The following is a 24708-nucleotide window of genomic DNA, read 5'->3' as shown; positions in this document are numbered from 1 at the left end:
TGAAGGCAGAGAGCCTCACAAGGTACAGCCTAGTTTTGTTGAAGCTGAGCTATTGTGCTGGCTAGTTTTACGTCAATTTGACACAAGTTAAGAGTCATCTGAGAGGAGGGAATCTCAAATGAGAAAATGCTTCCATAAGATCAGGCTGTAGGCAAGCCCGTAGGACATATTCTTAATTAATGACTGATGTGAGATGGCCCAGCTCATTATGTGTGAGGCTATCTGTGAATAACTGGTACTGGGTTCTGTAAGAAAACAGATGAGCAAGTCAAGAGAAGGCAGGAAGCAAAACTTCTCCATTGCTTCTGCATAATTTCCTGCTTCCAGCTTCTTGCTTTGCCCAAGTTCCAGTCCTGATTTCCTTCAATGATGAACAGTGAAATGGAAAAATAAGTCCCCAAGTTTCTTCTGGTCATGGTATTTCATTACAGCAATATTAATCATAAGACAGAAACTGATACCAGGAGTGAGGTTATTGTTTTGCCCATGATGTTTTGGGGAGGTCTGTGGAAGGACTTTGGAACTTTGGGCTAGAAAAGTCATTGAGTGTTGAGACTTGAGTGGGCTTGTCTGTAGGCACTTGGAAGACAATGCTGATGATGGAGGGCTGATGAGAGTCTGTTAAAGACTCTATTAATGCCATTTGCTATTTTGAACTAAGAACCTGTGGTTCTAGTCAGCTGGGGCTGAAGAATTGGCTGTGGTTCACAAGGGATCATCTGAGAGACTCAATTTAGAATCTCAATTTAGAAAATGCCTCTATAAGATCAGGCTGATGACAGATTTGTAGGGTATATTTTAAATTAGTGATTGATGTGGGAGGGCCGCAGGCATTGTGGATGGGGCCACTTATGGGCTGGGGTTCTGGGTTCTGTAAGAACACAGGATAAACAAGCCAGGAGGAACAAGCCAATAATCAGTACCTCTCTGTGGCTTCTGCATCAGCTCCCACTTCTAGTTTCCTACCTGCTTGAGGTCCTGCCATGACTTCCTTCAGTAAAGGATTATAATGTAGAAGTGTAAGCCAAATAAACCCTTTCCTCTTCAAGTGGCTTTTGATCATGGCGAAATATCACAGCAATAGTTGATGGGATTTGTAACCCTATCTAAGAAGCTATCTACCAAGGAGAACAAGAGAAAAATATCTGGTATCCCGACAGAATACAAGTGCCCCACACAGGGCTATGGATAACAACTCCTGGGTACTTGGCAATAAAGAGAAATGAATCACAGAAATTACAACCAGGCATTGAGCCTTCAAGGTGTTCTGAGTTTAAAGAAACCCCTAGGAAGGCTATTTACTTTATGCTTATGTTAATACAATGTTTTTGCAAAGAGAAATCAGAATACTTGTTGCAGAAAATGGGAAACATATGGGTATAACTGCAAAAGGGCAGGTGGTGGTAGAGGAAATAAAACAACTGTGCTCCATGTCTTGTTTAAAGTGGCAAGTGCCAAAATTCACATAATGAGCTGGACTTGGTAGTATAGACCCACAACCCCAACAGTGAGTTCAAATCTAACCTGTTCTATAGAAACAGCTTGGGCTATACAGCAAGACTCTATCGCAAAACAAAAACCAGAGGGCTGGAGATATAGTACTACTGGTAGTGCTTGCCTAGAATGCTCAATGCCACGGGTTCAAAGCCCAGAATTGAAAAACAACCAACCAACCAACAAACCCAAAACCAAAAAAACAAAAACAAAACTCCCCAAACATCAACAACAAAAAACCAGGAAAAAACCCACAAACCCCAATAGTAATAAATAAAAACTTACCTAACTGTGAACCCAACAGTAATACATAAAAACTCACCTAACTGTGAATTGTATCTCCCCTTAAAGCAGTAGTGTGATAATTTTTTAAAATATGAAGGGAACTCACATGGGGACAATTTACTTCTTTATGCTGAAAGGAGTGAGTGACAGACTCTCTGTGATGACCGCCGAGTTGCTAGGATGTCGCTGAAAAGAAGCAGGTAGAAGTGAGGCCAGATGGAGGTATAGTGACAATAAAGGTTACAGCTTTCCTACACCACTTACTTCATTGTTGCCAACCCAGGGGATGTGGCTTCCACATGCACCCTTATTTCATGAGGCCCATGGCTGTGTGCACAGGCAAAATAAGGACTAAATGAGGCTGAGGTGCATGTTTCTGGGGGAGGGGTGCTGGGGAAGGAGGTAAGAACAACCGACTGTAGCTAACATCCAGGCTGGGGGTGGGACCGTGTGTGTATCACACAACCCACTGAATTTCCTGGATTCTAGCTATTTGGAATCTGGCCTTAAGGAAAAGATGTATGTCAACTAAGCCAAGATCTTGGCACAAGGAGGCTGTATAAACACAAAAATGGACTCCTGTATGGTTTTGCAGCTGAGCTGGGTGTGGTGGTGCACACCTTTACTCCTAGCATGAGGCAGAAAGAAGTATATTTCTGTGAGTTAGAATCTAACCTAATATATATAGTAAATTCCAGGCCAGCCAGGACTACATAGTGAGACCCTGTTCCAAACAAACAGACATTCAGACAGACAAACAACAACTAAACTTTGTGGTGCTTGAGAGCTGCTGCCCATTGTTCATGGAACAACAACTTGTCCATGGCATTCTCTATGGGACCGAATTTTGGTTGTACTTGGTTGGTATCAAGTTCCCAGGTCACAGGATGAGCTGGTCCCCACCACTGATTTCACATGCTGGTGTTCCAGAGTTTATGACAACCTTCCTAATGCTATGACCCTTTAATACAGTTCTTCATATTGGTGACCTTCAAATGCTTTAAGCTATTCAACTTTCTGGCAAAGAAGAGACTAAATACATATGAAATTATTATTTTTTCCTAGGACCAAGTACTGAGTTTTTGGACATGACCAAGGAATTCTTTAGAGATAAAGATGATCTCTGATTTCCAAATGAACGCTACACCTGCCCAGACGCCCTACATGCTATAGACATCACATACAATATATTAATTCCAAACTAAAAAACAAAGATACTCGCTCAGCCTAAGGCTTACTTACACCATGGTTTAAATGACTAGTAGTCACAGTGTTGCCTGCCAACCGACTCAGGTGTGATACACAGTGTCTGAGGAACCACACCAAGAAGAATCATAAGGGGAGGTACTAGAATGTGGGAGTTAACCTTGCCATGCTTTCCTAAGACAACAACTAAGAAATGACCCAGAGAGAAGAGGGTATAGCTAGATTCCTCCCAAGCCCAAACGAAACAAAACAATTGTAAATTCCACTTCGATCAAAAGAAAAAAATGATGTCAAAAGGCAGATGGCCTTTATGGAAAAGAAAATAGCCTTGACCTGGTTCAACACACCCAGCAGTTATATCTGGTCACAAACAACAGAGATAGGTGCCTTTTTTTGATTGGTACCTGTACCTTTCAAGGCCAGGAGGTCCCAGTGGCTTGAATTGGAAACTGTTGGTGAGCAGGCAGGCCGCCCTCACCAGAACTTCACTAAGAGACTATGGTACTCTGTGGGGTTTCCAGGGCCCAGTACAGCGGCAGGCATTACAGCACATGTGAGCAAAGGTTCATTAGGTGACCCAACTCCTTGGACCGATAATTAAAGCATTTCCCAGTTGCATACCTGAAACACCTCTTCTGAACCCTCCCTCTTGTAATCACTTTTTAGAGGGAATGAGAATTTACGACACTGTCATTGTTTCTTGAATTTTCTCTTGGACCCTTCCGCTCAACAATTATAAGAAGTTCCTTAGTCATTTCCCTAAAGCACAAACAAACCAGCCACAATTTGGCCCATGGATTCAGAACAGGGTCAGAAAGATCTGAGCCCAGGACAGTTGCCTTGGACTTAAGAGAATATGGGTGTCTTATTTATTTTTATTGCATTGGTGTTTCGCCTGTATGTATATCTTTAGGAGGGTGTCAGATCCCCTAGAATTGGAGTTACAGACAGCTGTGAACTGACATGTGGATGCTGGGAACTGAAACTGGGTACTTTGGAAGAGCAGCCAGTATCCTTAACTGCCGAGCCATCTTCTAGCCCCTCCAGATGTCTTTTAAAGAAAACAGACAATGGCTCCAAAGAAAAGGCTACATGTCTGTCCTTGGGGCCAGAGCCATAGTTCCACTGTTGGAAAGCCCAGGGAAAACAACTAGGAAGTAAGGATGAGACATGTTCCCAGAACTACTTCAACAATGAACAATGGACTGGCCCCTAACAAAGATACATGTCACCAACGTGAGGGAATGGCAGATGACAAAGACACAACCTCCAGGGTCTTTGCTTGACCAGAATGTCAAAGGGTCAGTGTAGACGACTGCAATTTAAGAACTGAGTCTTTGACAGTATATGGCACTGTTCCTCACAGTTACCTTCCTCATTGCTACTAGAAGACACTTGACAAAATGGGGAGGATTGATTCTGGATTACAATTCAAGCAGATACATTCTATCACAGCAAGAAAGGCATGGCAGGATGACCTGAAGGCTGGCTGGTCAGCATTTAGAGAGCAGAGTGAGCAGGAAATGAGCACCTCAGGTTTTGCCTCAGGTGATCTACTTAATCCAGTGAGATTCCACCTCCCAAAGGATTCACAGCCTTCTCAAACAGCTCTGTCAGGTAAGGGATGTGGGTCCAAACACCTGGTTATGGGGTACACATCACATTCAAACGACAACAGCCACTAAGCATGGCCTTGAGGAAGCTCAGGTAACCTCTGGTGCTAACAAGTAGTATTTTGGGGCCGGGCGGTGGTGGCGCACGCCTTTAATCCCAGCACTCGGGAGGCAGAGGCAGGCGGATCTCTGTGAGTTCGAGGCCAGCCTGGTCTACAAGAGCTAGTTCCAGGACAGGCACCAAAAACTACAGAGAAACCCTGTCTCAAAAATAAAAAAAAAAAAACAAGTAGTATTTTGGGGCACAATTATTAAGGAAGAAGGTCTCATTCAGGAGTAGGGGGGTTACAACTGTGAACAACAGCGGTGGTAGGGAATCTTGGCTTTTAGGAATTTAGCACAATGGAAAAAAAAGACATGTCTCCATATCTTAGAAATGAGAAAAATCATTTGAGGCCTGATAAATACTTTGACGAAGACAAACTGTCCAGTGCTCACTATTCTAAGCCTTTGTTGCAGAGTCTCACTCTTCTTCTATGGCTCTTTGTACTATTTTTATTACAGTACTTTACCTGTTAATCATTATTCTTTCGACCTGTCCTATAACTCCATTGTTCACAGTTCCCCAGTTCCTAGTATAGTTCAGGTATATGAAGAATTCTCAGTAAGTTACTTGCCAAATGAATGAGACAATATAGATCTTCAGTACATAAACCAAATAAAACCTTGGGTAATTAAAATATGTCAGAAAGTAAATAATAATATTTCAAATAGTGGAAACAATCTAGACATTTGTCCTTATACAATGGATAAGTGTAGTCTTGATCCCTCATAAGGAAATTTTTACAACAGATGGAGATCACTAGAGAGAACTACAACCAATTTAAATGCGAAGTTGTGGAGCCCAGTCCCAATGGCTACGTCTACGAAACAACTCGTGAACAAAAGGCCCAGGGTACATTGTAAGAGGCAGGGGATTTGGGACTGTGTCTCCTAGTGATGTAGAAGCTATACCAAGTTTCACCAATATGTCTGCTTAAATGTGAGCTGAAAAAGGACAACAACAGAGAACGTGTCAAAGTGGACATGGGAAAGCCCATGAGGCCTCAATTGTACATATTACAGACAATTAGAGAATGCTGAGAATGGGAAAATAGTCTTTCCCAGGGAAGAGTATACCAGTTGGTTATTCAATACCAAGTTGTCAGTCCTGAAAACATTCATATGAGTAATGTCATTCAGACTGAGCAGGTTATATTTAGGAACATATGTCACGTAACAACAATCAATGAAAGAAGAGGTCATGAATTTGAAAGACAGCAAAGAGGGGTATAGGAGAGGGTTTGGAGGGAGGAAAGGGAAAGGGAAAATATTGTAATTATACTGTAATCTCAAAATAAAATAAGAATCAGGAAAAAGTTATACTTCTTCAATTTTAAAATGTTTTCTTGTTGAGCACAATTTTATGTGCATAAAAAACCCACCATGTAACTGTGGAGATTATATTGTCCTTACTGTGAGACTCTTATAGAACTACTATTCCAAGAATGAGAGGAATAACATAATTCAGGGATGGACTAGGAGCATGTCCTCTGCCCTAGCCTGTATAAACAGACCCACAATGTTCTGAGTGCTTACGGGATTTCTCTAAGACCTGTGGTTCACGTCTCAGTCTGGGACATATGGTCCCGTATTCTGGGGTGACAGTACTGTCCACTAATCCTTTTTTAGCTGTGATGGCCTGAACTACCCAGAGTCAAGGCTCAAGCACCAGGTTTCGATGCTCTGCGCCCTTTATCAAGACTGAGCTCTGCCTCATGCTCCCTAAACCTTCCCCCAAACAAATCCTCTAGTCTTTCTGGTCTTTCTTTGGATAGAAAGAAGTGTGTATCACAGTTTGTTCTCTAAAAAGTCTTCCTCAGAAATCAGTACTTGATCCAGAACAATAATTAGTACACCCACTACTGGTCCCCAGTAACCTAACCTTCTTGTTAGGGGCAGTGTTGTGTCTTTTGTATTTGAAGACAGGATCTTTAGTAGAAAAATATCTGCGATTTAATGAAGTTTTGATGATAGGTCCCGATCCAGTTTGATCTGTGTTTTTTATAAGGGGAACTACGAATACATAAAATACTACAGCTATGTGAATATAGTGAGAAAGTGGCCAGATGCAAATGAAAAGAGGCCTCAGGACCAGTCAAATCTTTACCTAGGACCCCAGAGTTGCAGCAAAATAAGTTTCTGTTGTTTAAGCCTAATTGTGGCATTTTGTTGTGGTGGCCTAACAGGCAACACATTTCCCCAGAATCATTTTCCAATCCCAGATGTGTGGATCTAACAATATCAACTAGGCAGATGGGGGTGGGCTGGTATCTGGAGTCTAGGTTCTGGTGTGTCTCTGAGACATGACAGAAAACGAATAAAACCAAGACCCAGGGTGGCTGAAGCTTGAACAAGGGGCAATTGACATAACACTTTCCCTTATCAGGCATAGGTGAGTTCTGTTCATTTGTACCCTGTTCAGACTTTTAGACTGTTTATGTGAACTTTATTATTCAACAAATAATGTGATGAGGATCATGGCATGGTTAGATGAGACTCAATGTACATTTATCTCACTTGAAGTCATCTGACCACTTTGTATCATGTTTTTCAGATGTAGTTTGGGGAGGGGGGCTAGGGGAGTAACCTTTATCTTCTTTCACATGAAGATTAAGAATTGCTATGCTTGGAGAAAGTAGGAAAGGGAAAGAATAGATGTTCACAATGGCTAACTTTGGCTAAGATTTAAAGCATCTTCTCTATGTTCCTGACCAAGTCTTCTGTTGTCCTGGAAAAAAAAATATCCAGGGCTAGTTGGTGTGGTAGCATATGCCTTTGATTCCAGCACTTGGGAGGCTGAAGCAGTAGGATCTCTGTGAGTTCAAGGTCAACCTGGTCTACAAAGCAAGTTCCAGTACAGCTAATGCTGTTACATAGAAAAACCCTGTCTCAAAAAATCAAAACTAAAACCCATCCAGGACTATAGCTTCAGCTTCAGCAAATTTTTTACAGTTTCATTTCAACTGACAATCACTAGTTTCAACTGTACAGAATTACACTGAATCTCTTCAGGAATTCTGCTCTTGGCCTAGCTTCAAGCATATGAAAAGTTTGCTTGGACGGCTCTTTTGGTTCAAGATTTTTAGATGCTAAGAAATCCCTGAACGTGATGTCCTTCTCAGGCCAAAGGTGCAGTACCTCAGGCTACTGGTTGGGTAGACCAGCCCATAGGTACTGAAACCAACCACTAGGCCACAGTATTAGTAATGAAACCACAGATTCTCTTATGCTTTCCTCTGAACCACAGTGCGCATATATCCTCATCCTTACCACTATGACCCGAACCAAATGAAAATGGTCCCTTGGTGCTGTCCGATTGCCCGAGAGCCTCATGAACAAAAAGGACCATTGGTGACCACTATAAGCACCAGGTTAAGTGGCTCCCATGTTGGGGAATGGGAGTTGGATGAGCCATGTTCTTAGGCTGATATAGACACTTCAGTTAATTCTAGTAACTAGAAAGTAGACAGTATTTTTCCATGTGTAGACCCACAGAAACATCCTAATTTTTACCCTACAGGACTGCTCAAATTGAGGTTCAAATGCTACTTGAAAGAAGCAGGAACATAATAGCCACATAGGTGATCAGATGTCAACATGAACACAGGCAACTGTCCTCTGCTTATAGGTACCTCTGGTAGGTACCTATAAAAGTACAAACACTAGATATGACCCTTTCTGCTGCCAGGGGATACTTGTAGTGAATGTGACTCTGAATTCTTGAAATCTACCAGTGGTTTCCACCATGAGATCATAGTTAGTCAACACACTTCCTCTAGCTCATATTGATACATTCCGGTTTTTGAGTTATCAATATCTTGCTTTTGGAATCTCCAGAAATCAGAGATGACGTATCATTCAACCCTCCCCTGTAAAGCAAGGGAAGCCAGGACTGGGGGCTGACATTTCTTGAGTACTCTGTGTTCTGACAGCAGCAGGCCTCCAGTCTCAAGGACCAAGATAGGTCAAGGCCACCAGATGTTACTGATGATCTTGCTATTACAAGTGCTGTCTTTTATCTTACCCTAAAGAACTGGGCTAAACACTAGGCTCTTAAGCCATTCTGGTATCCTAGCCCCTGCCATAAGGGGCAAAGGAGCCCGAGACCATTTCCAAATTCTAAAGCAACTACAAAAATAAAGTAAAATATTAAGAACATATAGACACACACACATACACATATGGATGACATACATATGGACTGTACATGTTACCTATTTTCTTATAAAATAAATAATCTTCTAAATAAATGAAGTGGTATATACAGAGATGAACACTAAACAATAGCAGATAAACCCTGCTTCCTAAAGCAATAGTCTTTTCAGATCCCTTTAGAAAAGGGAGGCCAAAAGTCAGCACTGTGCTGATTTCCCGGATGCGAACAATCCCGACCCATAGCTACTATTCTGCATTTCAACACAGAACTGGTTGTCAAAGAGCCAGAGGGTCAGGGGGCATCAATCTGATCCAGAAGGTTACAACACTAAAGACACAAACCTGTGGCTCAACATCCTTTCCCTGCATCCAGCAGCAGCAGGCAGATGGCAGAGGAATTAACCTTGCCTCAGACCACAAGGCCCATTGCTGAGAGAGGCTTGTAAGTAGATTAAACCCTGATCCTCTGCCTCTAAAAGCCCCTGACCCATTTCTCTGTCTGGAAAGAAAACTGCCACGGTAAATCAGACAAGCAGAGAGTCAGAAAGACTCTGATCAACATAGGCAATATCAACAAGTGCTGGTTTTCTGAGGAGAGACAGCAGTGGAAACACTGAACAGAGACACAAGGAATCGTTAAGTGCATTAATAGGAAGCTATGTGGCTTCAGTGTTACCACATGTTCTACTCTTTTATAAACATAGGATATCGCCCCGCCCCCACCCTCACCCCTAGCCTGGGTGCTAACAGGACAAGCTCTCACAGCCTGGTGCTACCGCACTAGATACACTAAAGTTGTCCTACAGGTGTTTCCAGAAACTTCACCGCAGAGCTATTTTGAAACCCTGTACCTGAGCACAAGGGCAGTGGGTAAGTTCAGCGAGGACACTGAAAGGAACAAACTGTCCTTCCTGCATTGAAGGGACATCAGCGTCTTGCAAAGAGGAGGAGTTGGCTTCCTGAAGGCTAAGCCCCAATGCCCGCGAGAACTCTAGGCTTTAACTCCTGTGCCAGAGGTTTCTGGGGGGGGGTACTGCCGAAGCTCCGCCTCACAGGGTGGCCCCTCTGCTGGTTCAGGTCTTGAAACAGTGTTGAAGGTCTTTTTAGCCGACCCCACGAACAGCCCGGGTACTAAAACTAGATCCTCTGACCAGAAGGTTCTCCCGACGCGACGGACGTCCTGGGTGGGAGGGGATAGCCTCGGCAACAGGTGACTACCCACGCCCCCGAGAAACCTCCGAGCCGGGGTCCAGCGCGGCCCTAGTGTACCCGAAGTCTCTCCGGTAGCCCGCGGCACTTACACGCTCGTGGGTCCACCGCCGGGCAGAAACGAAACTTTCTAGGGCCGAGCGAAAGAGTAGGAGAGTGTAGTGCCAGCGGCCATGAAGCGCACAGAACACCCAGAGCGCGCGCGGACTACGACTCCCGGCATGCTCCACGGATGGCCTACAGCTTCCATCGGGTGTCACCGGCCGGTGAACTCCTACTACGACTCCCGGCATGCTCCACGAGATGGCGTTCCTTTGGCGTAGCCTGAGCAAGCTTTGCATACAGTTGGCTACTTGCAATATGAATGATTGACTTTGAACTGTGTATGAGCCATACATATAAAATAATGTACCTGATTCAAAAATTCCCCAAACAATGTAAAAATAGCGCATTAACATTTTTGTGCTATTAATTTTTACTTTTTGAACTAAGAAAATGAACCTACTACGTATTGCTGAACCTAAATTCTCAGTTTTTGATTCTTCTGATTAACAGAGACATAAAATTAGTGTTTGAAAGTATGTGCTATTGAACTACCTACCATGCTTAGCTTCCTCAATTGTATTGAAACGCATCCTGAAGCCTGATGCGATGGAATGCTGCATTCCAAGACCAGTATCAATGAACATGCTAAAGAAAAGGGAGAGTACAGAAGATGTCAGCCTGAGGTTAGGTTCTGCTCCTTAACTCTGGCCAGCCAGCCCTCCCTCTGCCTACATCTTGCCGTTTTAGTTAGAAATTCCTGTCTGCCTCACAGAACTAGACTCACTAGTGGCATCTGCCAGACCTCAGTGGTTCAGGTTTTCAGGATAGATTCACACAGGTTTTTCAAGACAGGGTTTTTCTGTGTAACATTCCTGCCTGTCCTGGAACTTGATTTGTAGATCAGGCTGGCCTCAGACTCACTGAGATCGCCTGCCTCTGCTATCTCAGGTGCTGTATAAAGGCGTGTGCCACCAATGCCCAGTGGACAAAGATTTCTTAGTTATTTTCATGTTTTACATGAGATGTATATGAGATAACATACTAACTTGATGGAGTAGGCAGGTTGTGAATGGGAATAAAAAGGAACCTCCTGACAGAAATGATTCCCTTTTCTGTTAACAAAGAAGAACAAAAAAAAAAAAAAAAGGAGAAGTGGGCGGAGATGACAACAGAAACAAAGAATTATCAGAAAGAAAAACTTGATCCAACCGCAGTCTGAAAACTTTGGCATATTAAGGATGAGAGAGATTTCAAGCACCCTTGCTTAAAACTTAGACCCTAAATAAGTTTACAGAGAAGAGGAAGACAAGCCTTGAACAGTGATATGTTTTATAAGGGTAATGTTGCATTTTGAGAATTTCATAGTTAGGCAATTCATCTGGAGTATATTAAGATGACTATGACAGTACTAGACAATTTAGTCTTAAGGGATCACAATCATATATGCTCCAACATTGACCAAAATATTGTGCAGCAGATGACTGTATATATTAAGAACCTAATATGTCATACCCTAACCAAAAACCTATACAGCATTGTGTTTAAAACTCACCATAGCTCTGTGGGATAAGTAGGATTCATTTCTGTACTTCAAAGCGGAGGAGACTGAGGCTCAGAGAGGTAAAAGAGTAGCAAATCTGCTTGGCTAATGAACAGAGCTGTGAACTAGGATGGAGTGAAAGGTTCCTGAGGCATTTCTGCCCAAGACATTGTCAGATACACAAAATGCTCAACTTTATCTACAAAGGAAAGAGGCCAGACGAAGGCAATGGATTCCCCTAAAGTATAACTGGTCTTTCTTTGAACCATCAGCTCCCAAATAATGACACGGACATTTTTTATTAATTATGAAAGCTTGCCCTTGTTAATAATCTATTTTTTTCCTAGCAACTAGCTGTTCTCTGGCCTGGTCTCTGGCCTCCATCTTTGGAGGCCCCGCCCCTGTGCCCACCAAACTTTGACCCCTCCCCTGAGAAGGGGCAAGGAAACCTGCCAAACCCTGACCACTCCCCCAGTCTATTTAAACTGTCCCAAGTCCCTGGGTGGTCTCCCCCCTACCACCCCCGTGGTCGCATTTGTGGGCAGAGCGCAGGAATCTCATTAATTCTGGATACCTTTTAATTCTGCTTGTGATTTGGCCTGATTGGGATTTTTGTGTCTGCAGAGAGCTCGCGTATTTAAACTGCCCCCCCACCCGAAAACAGGCACATGGGTTTTGGTCTCTCTTTTCCATCTCCTCTCTGGGGGAGCTGGAAATTCATCCAGACTCATTTTACTCATTAAACCTGAACTTTTTCTAATTTAGTTTGATTTGGTCTGATTTGGATTGCTGAGTCAGTGGAGAGGCTTATCAGGGTGAAGAAACTTTTCAGGCCTTAGCTTAGGCTTGCTCCCAACTAGCTCTTAAAATGTAAATTAACTCGTTTATATTAATCTAGGTTCTGTTATGTGGCTCCTTAAGCTCTCCTCAGTACCACATGCCCTACTTCCTCTGGGTCTGCTGGAGAATCCCCCTCATCAGACTCTTTCCCAGAGTTTCTTTCTCTCCCTGGAAGTCCCACCTATCCTCTCCTGCCTAGCTATTGGCCATTTACTTCTTTGTTAAACCAATCAGAAGGTGCAGCAGGAAGGACAGAGCCCCATCTTCATGCAGCATACAAAAAAATATCCAACACTGGAACTGGGGATTAAAAATGGTTGTGAGCCACCATGTGTGTTCTGGGTACTGAACCTGGGTCCCCTGGAAGAGTAGCCAGTACTTTTAACTGCTGAGCCATCTCTCTATCCCCTTGAAAGTTGCTTCTTCCTGATAAAGCATAGCTCTTTATGGCTTTACTTTTATTTTTCATTAATTCTTTAAAATCTACTGTTATATGATTTTATTTATTTTTGGTTGAAAGAACAGGATCTGAGTTCTACCTCTGGCCATGGATGCAGACATAATAGTCCAAACTGCCCGGAGGGGCATTGTGGTGGAGTCACCTTCTATTACCAGGGAGATCTGGGTTATTTCTTGGGGTTCTTAGCTTCACTAATAAAAGAATTTAATAAATAACTCAGAAGGAGTCTTATGGACAATTTTATTAAAGTTTCAAAGTAAAAACCTGTAAATCAAAGGAAAATCCCAGGCAAGCAGTTTTCTGGAGAGGGGGGGAAAAAGCAAGCAACAGGAAGACACTGTGGAGTAGAGGTCCTTGGAGAGATGAAGTCATGGGTATGTGATCATGAGAATAAGCTGGAGAAATGCTGGAAAGGCAGAACCTAGAGGACGTGGCTCTGGCAGCTTAGGGAGAAGGGATGCAGCGCTTGAGGGAAATTCAGCTTTGGAGAATGATCAAAAGGGGAATGCTGGCACTATCATCCAGATGGTAGGAAGTCAGCTTTCTCCCAGTCTGGAAGAGATGAAACGACAGTGGAATCTTCAACTTGCATGCCTTTGTTAAGTGATCTTTGCTTTATCCGAACTTTCATGGATGTATTGGTATCACCTGGAAGTTAGCAACAATATCTTATTCATCTTTGTATTGTCTAAATAATTACTTAGTGCAGATGGTAGCACATATTGCATTCAATTATGGGGTAAATATTTAAAAACTAGTTTGTGTGTTAGCAGCTGTTGCCAGAATACAGAACTTTTTTCAATTTAATGGGATTTTATGGTCTAGACTTCATTGTGACTGTACTTATTTGAGGATGTAATTATTCTTGTCCTGAAGACATTTTCTCCAGAAGTTGTAAGAAGTACAGAACCAGACACCACCAAAAAACAAAACAAAAAAACTAGTTGGGACAATCTTATGTGCCAGCAACCTCATTGTACAGTTAACACATACTGAGAGTTTGAACCTTCCCACTTTCTGGAAATTCGTCTATTTAGCATCTTCTGATCAATCACTAATAAGCAATCTATGTCTAAGTGAGAGAATGAATGATGAACCAAGTCCAGGAAGTATTGCTTTGGATTGCCCAGCTGGAAGCCACTTTCCCACAGCTGTCATGTCTTTCCTCCACACCCTGGCATCTCCACTGTTGTGTCTTCTGCAGGGTTCCTTTCTGATCCATTTCTCCTTGCCTTCCTCCAACTTCCCTAGTCACCTCTGTGCTGTGTGCCCATCTTCTCCTCTCAGTAGAAGGAGGGGCCCTCATACGTAAATGCACCAGGGGAATAGGAGGGTAGGACAGGGCTGGATGTCTTCTGCCAGCACAGCCGGACCTGCTGGAGAAGACTTTTTAGGTGTCTGCGAAACTTGACCCCAACAAAGACATAAAGCACTGGGTTGAAGCAGCAGTGGGAGAAGGCCAAATTGCGGCTGATGAGCTTAGCCATGTCTAGCTGCTGCTTGCTCTTACAGGTCTGCAGCATGATTTGAGTTTTCTCCAGTGTCTCTAGGAAGAGGATGAGGTTGTAAGGAGCCCAGCTGAGGAAGTATGCCACCACGACGGTGAAGATGAGCCTGACTGTCCGGTGCCTCTGTCTGGACTTTGAACGAAACAAGGTTCTGAGGATCTGTATGTAACAGAACAGGATGATCCCCATGGACAGGAGGAAGAAGATGTTGTGCTGGTAGACTGAGGCCAAGAGCCCACGAAGTTCAGAATAAGAACATTGTGAGTCAATCACCTTGTGGAAGATAGCCTCGGGGATGGAGGACAGGACGCTGACGACCCACACAGATGTGATCACCAGCACACGGCAGCGGAGGGAATGGATGCCCAGAGTTGATATGGGGCTCACTACAGACAGGTAGCGGTGGATGGTCATAATGGTGAGAAAGAAGATGCTGCTGTAGAGGCTGATGGAGAAGATTAGGTTGAGGAGCTTGCAGAAAAAGTCACCTAGCAACCATTTCTGAAGTTGTGCTAAGATCCACACAGGCAGCAGGCAGGAGAAAATAAGATCCGAGAGACACAGGTTGAGGATGAAGATATTGGTGAGTGACTCTAGATTCTCATACTTCACCAAGACCCAGAAAACCAGGCTGTTACCCATCAGGCTGAGGAATAACACCAGAGAGTACAAGAGAGCAGTGAATAATCTTGCAAAGTGGATCTTCCTCTCACATAGCTCACTCTGAGGATCATACTCATACTCAGAGACTGTAGAGGTCTCCATTTGGATCCAGGAGGCAGGGATGCTGGCAACATCTGAAATGATAGACGTGTGGGATTTAAATCCATATGGTTGGAATAGAGATAATTAGGACCCATGTTACAAAAAAAAGTAAGGTCCATGGACCAGATTCCATTGGTGAACTATTTATAACAAGATTGAGAATTGGGCCATTACATCGTCATTAAGGAATATTTCTCTTTCCCATAGAAAAATTTTCTTGACCAAGGACATACAATGCTAATTTATATTCCGCCATAAGCCCCCTTATCCTGGTAGATTGGCAACTGTGAAGTCCCAAGATAGCTCAAGCTCACAGTAGATGGAGGTGAAAAGAGAACTTGAACTGGACTGAGAGACTTGAAACTAAAGTGGATTCCACTATTGTGCCTTTGTGCCAATTTTTAAAACCCTTCCAAGCCTTTAGTTTCTTATATAAAAAAGGGCTCATGTTCCCAGATTCATTCATTCAATTGCTCAATATAGCAATTCATTCAAACGCTAGAGAGCATTTACTCAATGTCATTATTCAATAAATGACGAGAGGGCGTTGTGTCTGTCTGTCTTCCCTCTCTTTCTCACTTCCCGCTCTGTTTCCTTTCACTTTTTTCATTCTCTCTCATTTTTCTGTTCATAAGGTGCATAGATCTTGATAAAAGACTTGCATTGAAAATTTTTTGCTTTCTTGGGACAGCCTGAAAAGGCGAGAGTACAAGCAAATAAAGCAAAACAATACCGAGGTTACATTTTGGAAGGCCAAAAATTCTGGAAGGTCAAATCTTTGCTAACACAGAGGATTAACTCTCAGGGAAGAAAGCTTCTTCAGTTGAAAGTTTAGTTTACAGGTCTTATTGAGGTGAGCACGTGTCTGGAGCAGGCAAAGAGGAAAGCGGCTCAGAAAACTATACTGAGCCAAACGTATTCAGCTTTCTGTGGTAACTGGTTACTAGAAACAGTGAGATGAGAAGGCTGGAGAAATGACTGGAAGGGCTGGAATTTTCATTTTGATATGTTGTGGAAGCTGCTGGGCCATATAAGAAGAAGAGTGGAAAGCTTGAAGCAGCAGCTATCTGAGTCAGGTAAGCATGTTCTCACCACCTGCTGTGTGGGGAGTACTGTGCCTATATACCATAGCAATTCCCCGTGATCCTGCAACTTGCTGTAAGATATATCTACCTCCATTTCATAGGATAGGAAAGTGGGTCAGACTGGTGAAAACACCTTCTCAGCATTATTAAAACCAGGTAGCTGGAGCAGCTAAGACTGCAACTCAAACTCCTATGTTCTTGTATTTTGAGGAAAACAATTGGAGAAATAGACTGAACTTCTCAAATATTAAAGTTGAAATAGGCTGGGCATGGTAGTACATGCCTATAGATTGACTATTCGGGGACTAAGGTGTGTTGTGTCAGAATAAAACAGCATGGTTGGGACAAAAAAAGAGACATGTAGATCAATGGAATAAATAGAGAATCCACACAACTATAACAACATACCAGATTTTTGACAAAAATATATGAAAATCATATATTGGAAAAAGTTAGTCTTTTCAACAAATTGTCCTGGGAAAACTTGTTATCTACATTTAGAAAAATAAGCTAGGTGGTAGAGGTGCACACCTTTAATCCCAGCACTCAGGAGGCAGAGGCAGGCAGAGCTCTCTGAGTTTGAGGCCAGCTGATCTACAAGAGCTAGTTCCAGGAGAGGCTCCAAAGCTACAGAGAAACCCTGTCTCAAAAAACAAAAACAAAAACAACAATAAACAAAGCAAAACAAAACAAAACAACCCCCCAGAGCCCCCAAAAAACAACAACAAAAAATAAACTAGATCCCAATAAAAAATGCTTCAAAGTGGATTAAATACTTTAATGTAAGACCTGAACTTCTGAAACCATTAGAAGAAAACAGAGAAAGCACTTCGAGATTTGTTATAGGAGACCTTTTAGAAAAAGACTCCAGTAGCTCAGAAAATAATATAATAGACAGATGTGGTTGCATGAAATTACAAAGCTTCTCCATAGCAAAGAAAATAATCAGAGGAAGAGATGGCCTATAGAGTGGTATATATTTGACAGAAGATTAATATATATACACATATGTATATGTATATATATAAAAGGAATTTTTAAGAACTAAATACTAAAAACCCAAACAACTCAATCAATAAATTTGCTAATGAAATGAGCAGACAGTTATCAAAATATGAAGTATGAATGGCCCAAAACATATAAAGAATATTTAACATTGTTAGGGATCAGAGAAATGTAAATTAGAACCATATTGATATTTCATCCCCCAGTCTGAATACCTATCATTGTGAAAACAACAGATGGTGGTGAGGGTGTGGGGAGAGAGGTGCCCTATTCAGTGCTGATGGGGATGTCAAGGGTTACAGCACTATGTGAATCATTATAGAGGTTCCTCAAAAACTAAAAGCAAAACTACCACATGATCCATTCCTGAGTACATGCTCAAGGAACTGTAAGTCCATGCAACATAGAGATACCTGTGCATCTATGTTTCTTGTAACACTATTTAGAATCAGCTAATTGTTATCTATTAATTGATGAACTAGTAAAGAAATATATGGCTTGTATAGTATTGTGGTTTGAAAGAGAATGGCCCTACAGTCTCATATATTTGAATGCTTAGACACCAGTTAGTGGAAGAGTTTGGGAAGAATTAGGAGGTGTGGCCTTATTGGAGTTGATGTGTCAGTGGGAGTAGGACTTGAGTTTTCAGAAGCATAATCCAGACCCAGTCTCTCTCCATCTGCTACCTGCAAATCAGAGTGTAAAACTCTTAGCTATTACTATAACACCATGCCTTTCTGCTTCCCACACTAATGACCATGGCCTTGCTCTCTAAAACTAGTAAGCAAGTCCAAATCAAATGTTTTCTTTTACAAAAGTTGTCTCCATCATGGTTTCTTTTCACAGCAATGGAACAGTAACTAAGGTATATAACACAGTGGAGTTTTATTCACCCATAAAGAAAAATGATATTAAATCATTTGCTGGAAAATGGTTGCCATTGGACATCATTGTACAAGCAATATTGTACAAATACTGCCTTGAAGAACCAGATAGCCAGGGTTGGGGCAAAAAAAAAAACTACTGGAAAGTGAGGAGTATAAATCACAAAAGAAAAAAAAAGATAGAAAGCCCCATATTTTGTCTATATATTCTGCTCAAATGGTATTTTTTAACCATAAATGTACTGATGGTATCTGAAAGAACTGAATTGATATCTGAAGTGCTGCCCCCTCCAGGGGAGGCAAAACTTAGTGTTAGAAATTTTTTCAAATATTTGAGGAAGAAATAACACTAATCTTCCACGAATATCGGAAATTTATGAGGCAAGTATAAACATGATACCAAAATCAGACAAAAAATTTACAATAAAAACTACAGATTAATAGTCTTCTTGAATATAGACACAAAAATTCTTTTACTTTTTGAAAGAAACTGGTCTTAAACTCATTATATAGCTAAAGCTCTTTAACTTCTGATACTCCTGGCTCTTCTTCGAGATTGGTAGGATTCAAGGCCTGTTACCCTATGCCAGGCTATGCAATGCTGAAGACTAAGTCCAGAACTTTGTCTAGGCTAGATACATGTTCTATTAGCTGAGCTACATCTCTATCTCAACACAAAAATTATTTCCAAAATGTAAGTTAACTTCAATAATACATTTAAATTATTTATTTATTTGTGTTTATGAGTGTATGCATCACATGGTTGCCATGCTATGCATTTGGAGGTCAGGGGACAACATGTGGAAGTTGGTTTTCTCCTACCAGGTGAATCCCTGGAATAGAACTCAGGCCATGAGGCGTGATGCAAGCTCCTTTGTCTACTGGGCCATCTCCGTGGCTCCAGGAATATGTTTTAAAAGGTAATATAACATAACAAAGTGTGTTTGTCCTAGAAATGTGAGATTGCATAAAAATTTGAATGTTAAACAGTTTAGGTCATCATATTTAACAAAACAGATATAAAACCTGCAACATCTTTGTGGTTAAATGCACAAAAATATTTGACAAAGTTTAACATCCATTCTCAATTCAAATTCTCAACAAATTGGAAACAAACAAACAAACAAACAAATAAGACCACTCAATTTTCTTGGAAAATTTGGAAGATGTACTGTTCTGTACTAGAAACTTGGAATTCCAAGGAGAAAGGTTGCAAATTCTAAGCTTCCCTGAGTGGCCTCTGTGAACTGAAGTTCTCTAAAGAAGTTGCTGTGTATTGGAGACTGCAGACTCTTTGTCGTTAGTTTACTAGCCTTTTGTAATTGTGGAGAAATGGAAAGCTGCAAATCAAGAGCCAAAGTTATCTGTACTCTTGGAATAGACATTTTCTATCAGCTTCTCTATTTGGTGTAATATCCCAACTCCTACCAGCACTAAAGTTAAGAAGGACATACTATCTCAGACAGAGCTGTGTAGGAAATCCCCATGTCAGGCTGTAGTTGCCTACCTGAGGACATAGCCATATAATAGTCAAGGCCATAATTTATGACTTTCTTTTGTTCTGTGACTATAAAAGCTCATGTTAAAGTTTGATGTGTTGGTATTATGCCCGTAATCCCAGAAACCGTAAGGTAGAGGCAGGAGAATTAAGATCTTAAGGCCATCCTCAGCAACACAACAGGTCAGTCTGGGTTATCTGAGACTCTGTCTCAAAACCCAAAATATCATGTAACCTTGTCCCCAGTACACCTGGTGTCTCAAGATAACTTGACTCCATGTTCTGGGTCATGGATACTCATATTTTCAATAAACTGCTATGTTCTTTAAAATGAGCTGTTATTTTATATTAACAGATTCTATGAATTAAATTCAATGTTTCTGTTGTGCCTCCTCCTCACCATCCCCATGACTTATCTCAACTCTAAGGAAATGAATTTAGTTTTTGTTCCATGGGATGATTTAGATTGAGAAACAGTTCTAAGTTATCCAGTCATAAAAGGTAATAAGAATTTACATAGCAACTTGGAGTCACTTCTTCCAGCAAGGAAAATATTATATCTTTGTTCTATTTAAGGAAAGAATCACAGATTGCTGATTCTTGGGGAAGCCCAGATGAAAGGAATCTGCACCCCAGACACAAGCCTCAGAATTCTCAAGCCTCATTAGACGGACAAGTGGTTCTGATGATCACCAGATTTCAGAACCTCTGGTGCTGGCTATTAAAAGAAGAAAATGTAAGTTTAAAATGTGTGAAAAGGAACTCACCTGAGTAGGCACCACTTTCCATGTTCCTCTTCCAAGCCTGTGTGCTTTGTGCTCCCCTTGTTTGCCTCTTCCGATGCTGGAGTCTCACGTATGCTCGGCAACAACCCTGTGATGGAGACACGTTCCAAAAAATTGTCTAACCCGACTCCAAACTTCCTCTTTACTAGGTAGGATCAAGTTTTGGAATTAAATTTTTATTTTGCTTGGTTTCAGTATGAACAAGATACAGTTTCTCTAGTCTTAAATATAAAGCTCTAAAACAATATTTAGACATGGACTTGGGATCTTTTTGTCTTACTGTCCAGTCAGGCAACACCAACAAGATCCATGACTCTGTGCTGCAATTCCATGCAAAATGAGATCAGATGTAGACATAGTGTCACAAAGCAGTGCGGTTTTCTAGGTGTGCTGGTACATTCCCAGTAATCCCAGAACTTCAGAAATAGAGGTAGGAAGACCAAAATTAAGGTAAACCTAGTTATATATTAAGTTGAAGGCCAACACGGGCTATAATAAGATCCTGTCTGAACAGTCAAACAAATAACCCCCAAAGAAAAGGTACTGATGCTGCACTGAGAGCTCTGAAAATGGCATCTTGGCCTGACTCTTTTGTTGCATTCACAGGGGTCTCTGGTTTCCAGATGAGTCCACATTATGCCGAAATTTACCTAAATGTGTTAGGTCAATGCTACAACTTCTTTTTGGACAGTGGTGAAGAGAATTGGTTCTAGTGTGAAGAACCTGAAACATTGTACCTGGTTTTTCATTCTTTGTGAATGAATGAACGAATGAATGAATAATAAATAAATAAATAAATGCGTAAAAAAATAAATAAATAGAAAGAATACCCAGACTCTCAGTTGGGTTGTTTATGAGTTCAAACCTCCAGATTTCAATCAATTGAATTTGCTGTCTGATTGAAGAAAGTCTTAGCTCTCAATTTCAGTATCAGGGATTGCTAGTGATTTACAATCACTTCTGTATAGCACAGTATGCAGTGCAAACACACCATTTCCCACTTTTATGACAAGAAGAGGAAAGGGTCCCTGACGTCTTTTCACTTCTCCCTGAGCATTCTCGCTCTTGCTCTCTAAAGAGTTCCCCTACCTATCCTGCATCTGCTTTCCAATTTCTGTTACTGTGGTTGCCTGTTTTCCTGATCTCTAACACAAATACCAGGACCTCTTATCTTCCTTTTAGGCATCTTCTCGGAAGCTACCAAAATCTGCAGGTTACCTGCCATGTTGTTTTTCCTTTCAAATACAAAATTGTTTTCAACTTTCCTTAAGTTCTTTTATCTACAAGACTAAGAACCAGCAAAAGAGTATTTGTATTCTCTGCTAACACTGCCTCTATCTCCTACATGCTGGTATTATAGATAATGACACTGTCTTAGGGTTATCTTGCTGTGATGAAACACCATGACCAAAAGCAAATTGGGAGGGAAAGGCTTACACTTTGGCATTGCTATTCATCTCCAAAGAAAGTCAAGACAAGAATTAAAACACACAACCTCTCTCTCACACACACAATCTCTCATACATATACATACACAGTCACACAACACTCACACACACTCACAATCACACACACAATCTCTCTCTCTCACACACAATCTCACACACATACAATTTCTCATACATATTCATATACAGTCGCACATTCACTCACAAACACACGATCACACACAACACTCACTCACATACACTCACAATCACACCCACTTACACACACAATCATACACACAGTCATACATAATCACAGACACAATCTCTCTCACACATACAATCTCTCATACACCCCCACACACACCCACACAACACCCACCCACACACACACACATACACACACACACACACACACACACACACACACACACATACACACTGACCATAGCTTATAAAGAAAAGGTGAAGGGGCGAGGTCGATTGGTAATTAATGATCCACCAGACTAGCTTAATACAAAAGATACAGCTTTAATAAACAGAAGGAAAACTTACACCAGGATCCCAACGGTCCGTCCAGAACGCAGGAGCCAAGCGAGAGCGGGAGGGGAAGTGCACCTGCCAGGTTTATAGGTAAATTTTTGCCTTAGGGTAACACGCCCCACGGACAGAATGTGATTGGCTAAACTCCCCTATCAAAAAGGGACATACACGTCAAACTAAAGAATATGAGAAACTAGAAGGGAGATGGAATAAAAGGGACTTTTCTTACTCTGTATATTCTTGTATTGGGGGATTCTTTTTACAATAGTATGTATTCATTTAATCCCTATGTAAGAAAATTAAAAGCAGAAAGAAATCCATCCACACCTAGTAGAAATATAAAAATGATCGTTATCTAAAAACAGCAGTTTTTCAAAAAGTTAAACAAGGTCATTGTAGGTCCCAGTTTCTCCATTGTTTTTTTAGCCAAGAAAGAAACACGTGTCCACACAAAGACCTGAACAGAATGCCAGATATATAGTGAGATCTGTCTCAAAAACAAAACATAAATGGTAAAAAAATAAAAAGAAGTCGGACAACAAAAGAATAAACATTATATATTTCAATTAATAGAAACTGAACTATAATAGAAAGAAATCAATGGTTGAACAGACACAGAAGTCAGGAGAGGTTGGAGCACAGTGAGAGTGATACATATTTAATATAGAAAAGTTTGAACTAATATGAGGACAAATGAAAATAAAAGACTACTTACTTTCTTGAAAAGGCAGTTGCTCACAGTGCCTGTAAATGTCCCTATTCAGGATTCCCTCCCCCGCCCCGAACCTGTTGTGTTAGTTTGTCTATCTGCTACCTGAAAGAATCACCCCAAGGGACGGAAATCAAATGAGAAGATTTGAAGGTTAGTGTTGTTCAGATTGCTTTAGAAGATATTCTAAAACAGGGTAGGGACCTGGAGGCAGAAGTTGATGCAGAGACCTTGAGGGGTGCTGCTTACTGGCTTGATTCCTATGATTTGCTCAGCCTACTTTCTAATAGAACCCAGGATTCCAGCCCAGGGATGGCACCAGCCACAAAGGGCTAAGTCTTTTCCCATCAATCAGTAATTAAGACAATGTCCTACGGGCCTGCCTATCTCCAGATTTTATGGAGGCATTTTCTCAACTGAGGTTCCTTCTTCTTAGATAACTTAGCTTGTGTAAAGATGAAATAAAACTAGACAGCAAAGCTACCTGTTGGACTTATGGCAAAGTTTGTATAAAAATTATAGCCAACATTTTATTTTTTTCAGTTCTCATTATATGCCAGGCACACTATAGCTATTCTTCTTTAAAATTTATTTATTTTTATTTTATGTGCACTGATGTTTTGCCTACATGTATATCTGTGTGAGGGTGTCAGATCTTGGAGTTACAAACAATTGTTAGCTGCCATGTGGGCCTGGGAATTGAATCCAGGTCCTCTGTTAGAACAGCCAGTGCTCTTAAGTGTTGAGCAATCTCTCCACCCCTTAGAGTAAACTATTCTTTTTTTAAAAATATATTTATTTATTTATTTAGTATACAATATTCTGTCTGTGTGTATGTCTGCAGACCAGAAGAGAGCACCAGACCTGATTACAGATGGTTGTGAGCCACCATGTGGTTGCTGGGAATTGAACTCAGGACCTTTGGAAGAGCAGGCAATGCTCTTAACCACTGAGCCATCTCTCCAGCCCCAGAGTAAACTATTCTTTTAGCCTATTCTAGTCTATACTTTCCATGACCTTTCCAAACAGCTACACTATTCTTGAAGTTGTCTTACTCCCCCCTCTCTTCTTCCCTCCCTACCTCCTTCCTTCCCCACTCTCTGTGTGCATCTTTATTGCATAGGACTGTGGGTGACCCATATCTTCAAGAACTCAACACAAATGTGGAGAGTAAAAAAATCCCACAGCAAAATTGACATAACCTTCCTAGCTCTACTGCCCATATTCCCAAATATTGTTTATAATTTTTTTACATTTAAAGGGAAATATAATATAGATATAAATAATTTACATTGGTATGGATTTTGCTTTAGTGATATAAATTTAAGGTCAATTTTGATATATGTATATATATATATATTTCTGCTCTTGATTATGGTATTATGATTGTGTAGTTCATTTAAAATGTAAAATGTAATTAAAAATATAGCTTGTTAATAAATAATCATCAATAATAGTCAAGCTTGTAGTCTATCGGCGAATCAATCCCACACCAGTTATGAGTTATGTTTTAAGGGGTTATTTATTTTGGGGGGTAAAACTTACATACA

General features: G+C 41.2%; 2 protein-coding genes across 6 annotated transcripts in view; both read right to left on the bottom strand.

Annotated features, from left to right (window-relative positions):
• Fyco1 (FYVE and coiled-coil domain autophagy adaptor 1) overlaps window positions 1-10314 on the bottom strand; it is a 67060-nt gene extending 56746 nt beyond the window's left edge. For 2 of the 4 annotated variants that reach the window (XM_048424186.3, XM_048424189.3), the window contains exons 1-2: window positions 10157-10314; window positions 1886-1965 (exon numbers count right to left, since the gene is read on the bottom strand). The gene's annotated coding sequence lies outside the window, so the exon portion shown is untranslated. Of the gene's footprint in view, window positions 1-1885; window positions 1966-9706; window positions 10074-10156 lie in introns of those variants that run through there. The other 2 variants (XM_048424187.3, XM_048424188.3) reach the window with 2 other exon arrangements.
• A 2858-nt stretch (window positions 10315-13172) lies between these two features.
• Xcr1 (X-C motif chemokine receptor 1) lies at window positions 13173-22517 on the bottom strand. Of its 2 annotated transcripts, none has more exons than XM_085689111.2 (3): window positions 22462-22517; window positions 20462-20567; window positions 13173-15254 (listed from the first exon to the last, which is right to left on the bottom strand). In XM_085689111.2, the coding sequence occupies exons 2-3, from the start codon at window positions 20481-20483 to the stop codon at window positions 14233-14235; spliced, it is 1044 nt and encodes a 347-aa protein (XP_085545237.2). In that variant the 5' UTR covers window positions 20484-20567; window positions 22462-22517; the 3' UTR covers window positions 13173-14232. The 2 variants fall into 2 exon arrangements, with proteins under 2 accessions (XP_085545237.2, XP_048280004.3); XM_048424047.3 differs by lacking the exon at window positions 22462-22517 and adding an exon at window positions 21310-21448.
• Window positions 22518-24708: the final 2191 nt, after the last annotated feature.

Source organism: Myodes glareolus, chromosome 4 (assembly GCF_982192425.1).
Source record: "Myodes glareolus chromosome 4, mMyoGla1.1, whole genome shotgun sequence".
Taxonomy (NCBI): Eukaryota; Metazoa; Chordata; class Mammalia; order Rodentia; family Cricetidae; genus Myodes; species Myodes glareolus.
The sequence above is the reverse complement of the archived record's forward strand: the minus strand, read 5'-3'. Positions and strand labels throughout refer to the sequence as shown.

Coding starts and splice junctions, on each gene's coding strand:
- Xcr1 (XM_085689111.2), bottom strand. CDS start 20,483: ATGGAAAGTGGTGCCTACTCAG. Junction 15,255..20,461: donor GGAAAGTGGTGCCTACTCAG/GTGAGTTCCTTT, acceptor CTATCATTTCAG/ATGTTGCCAGCATCCCTGCC.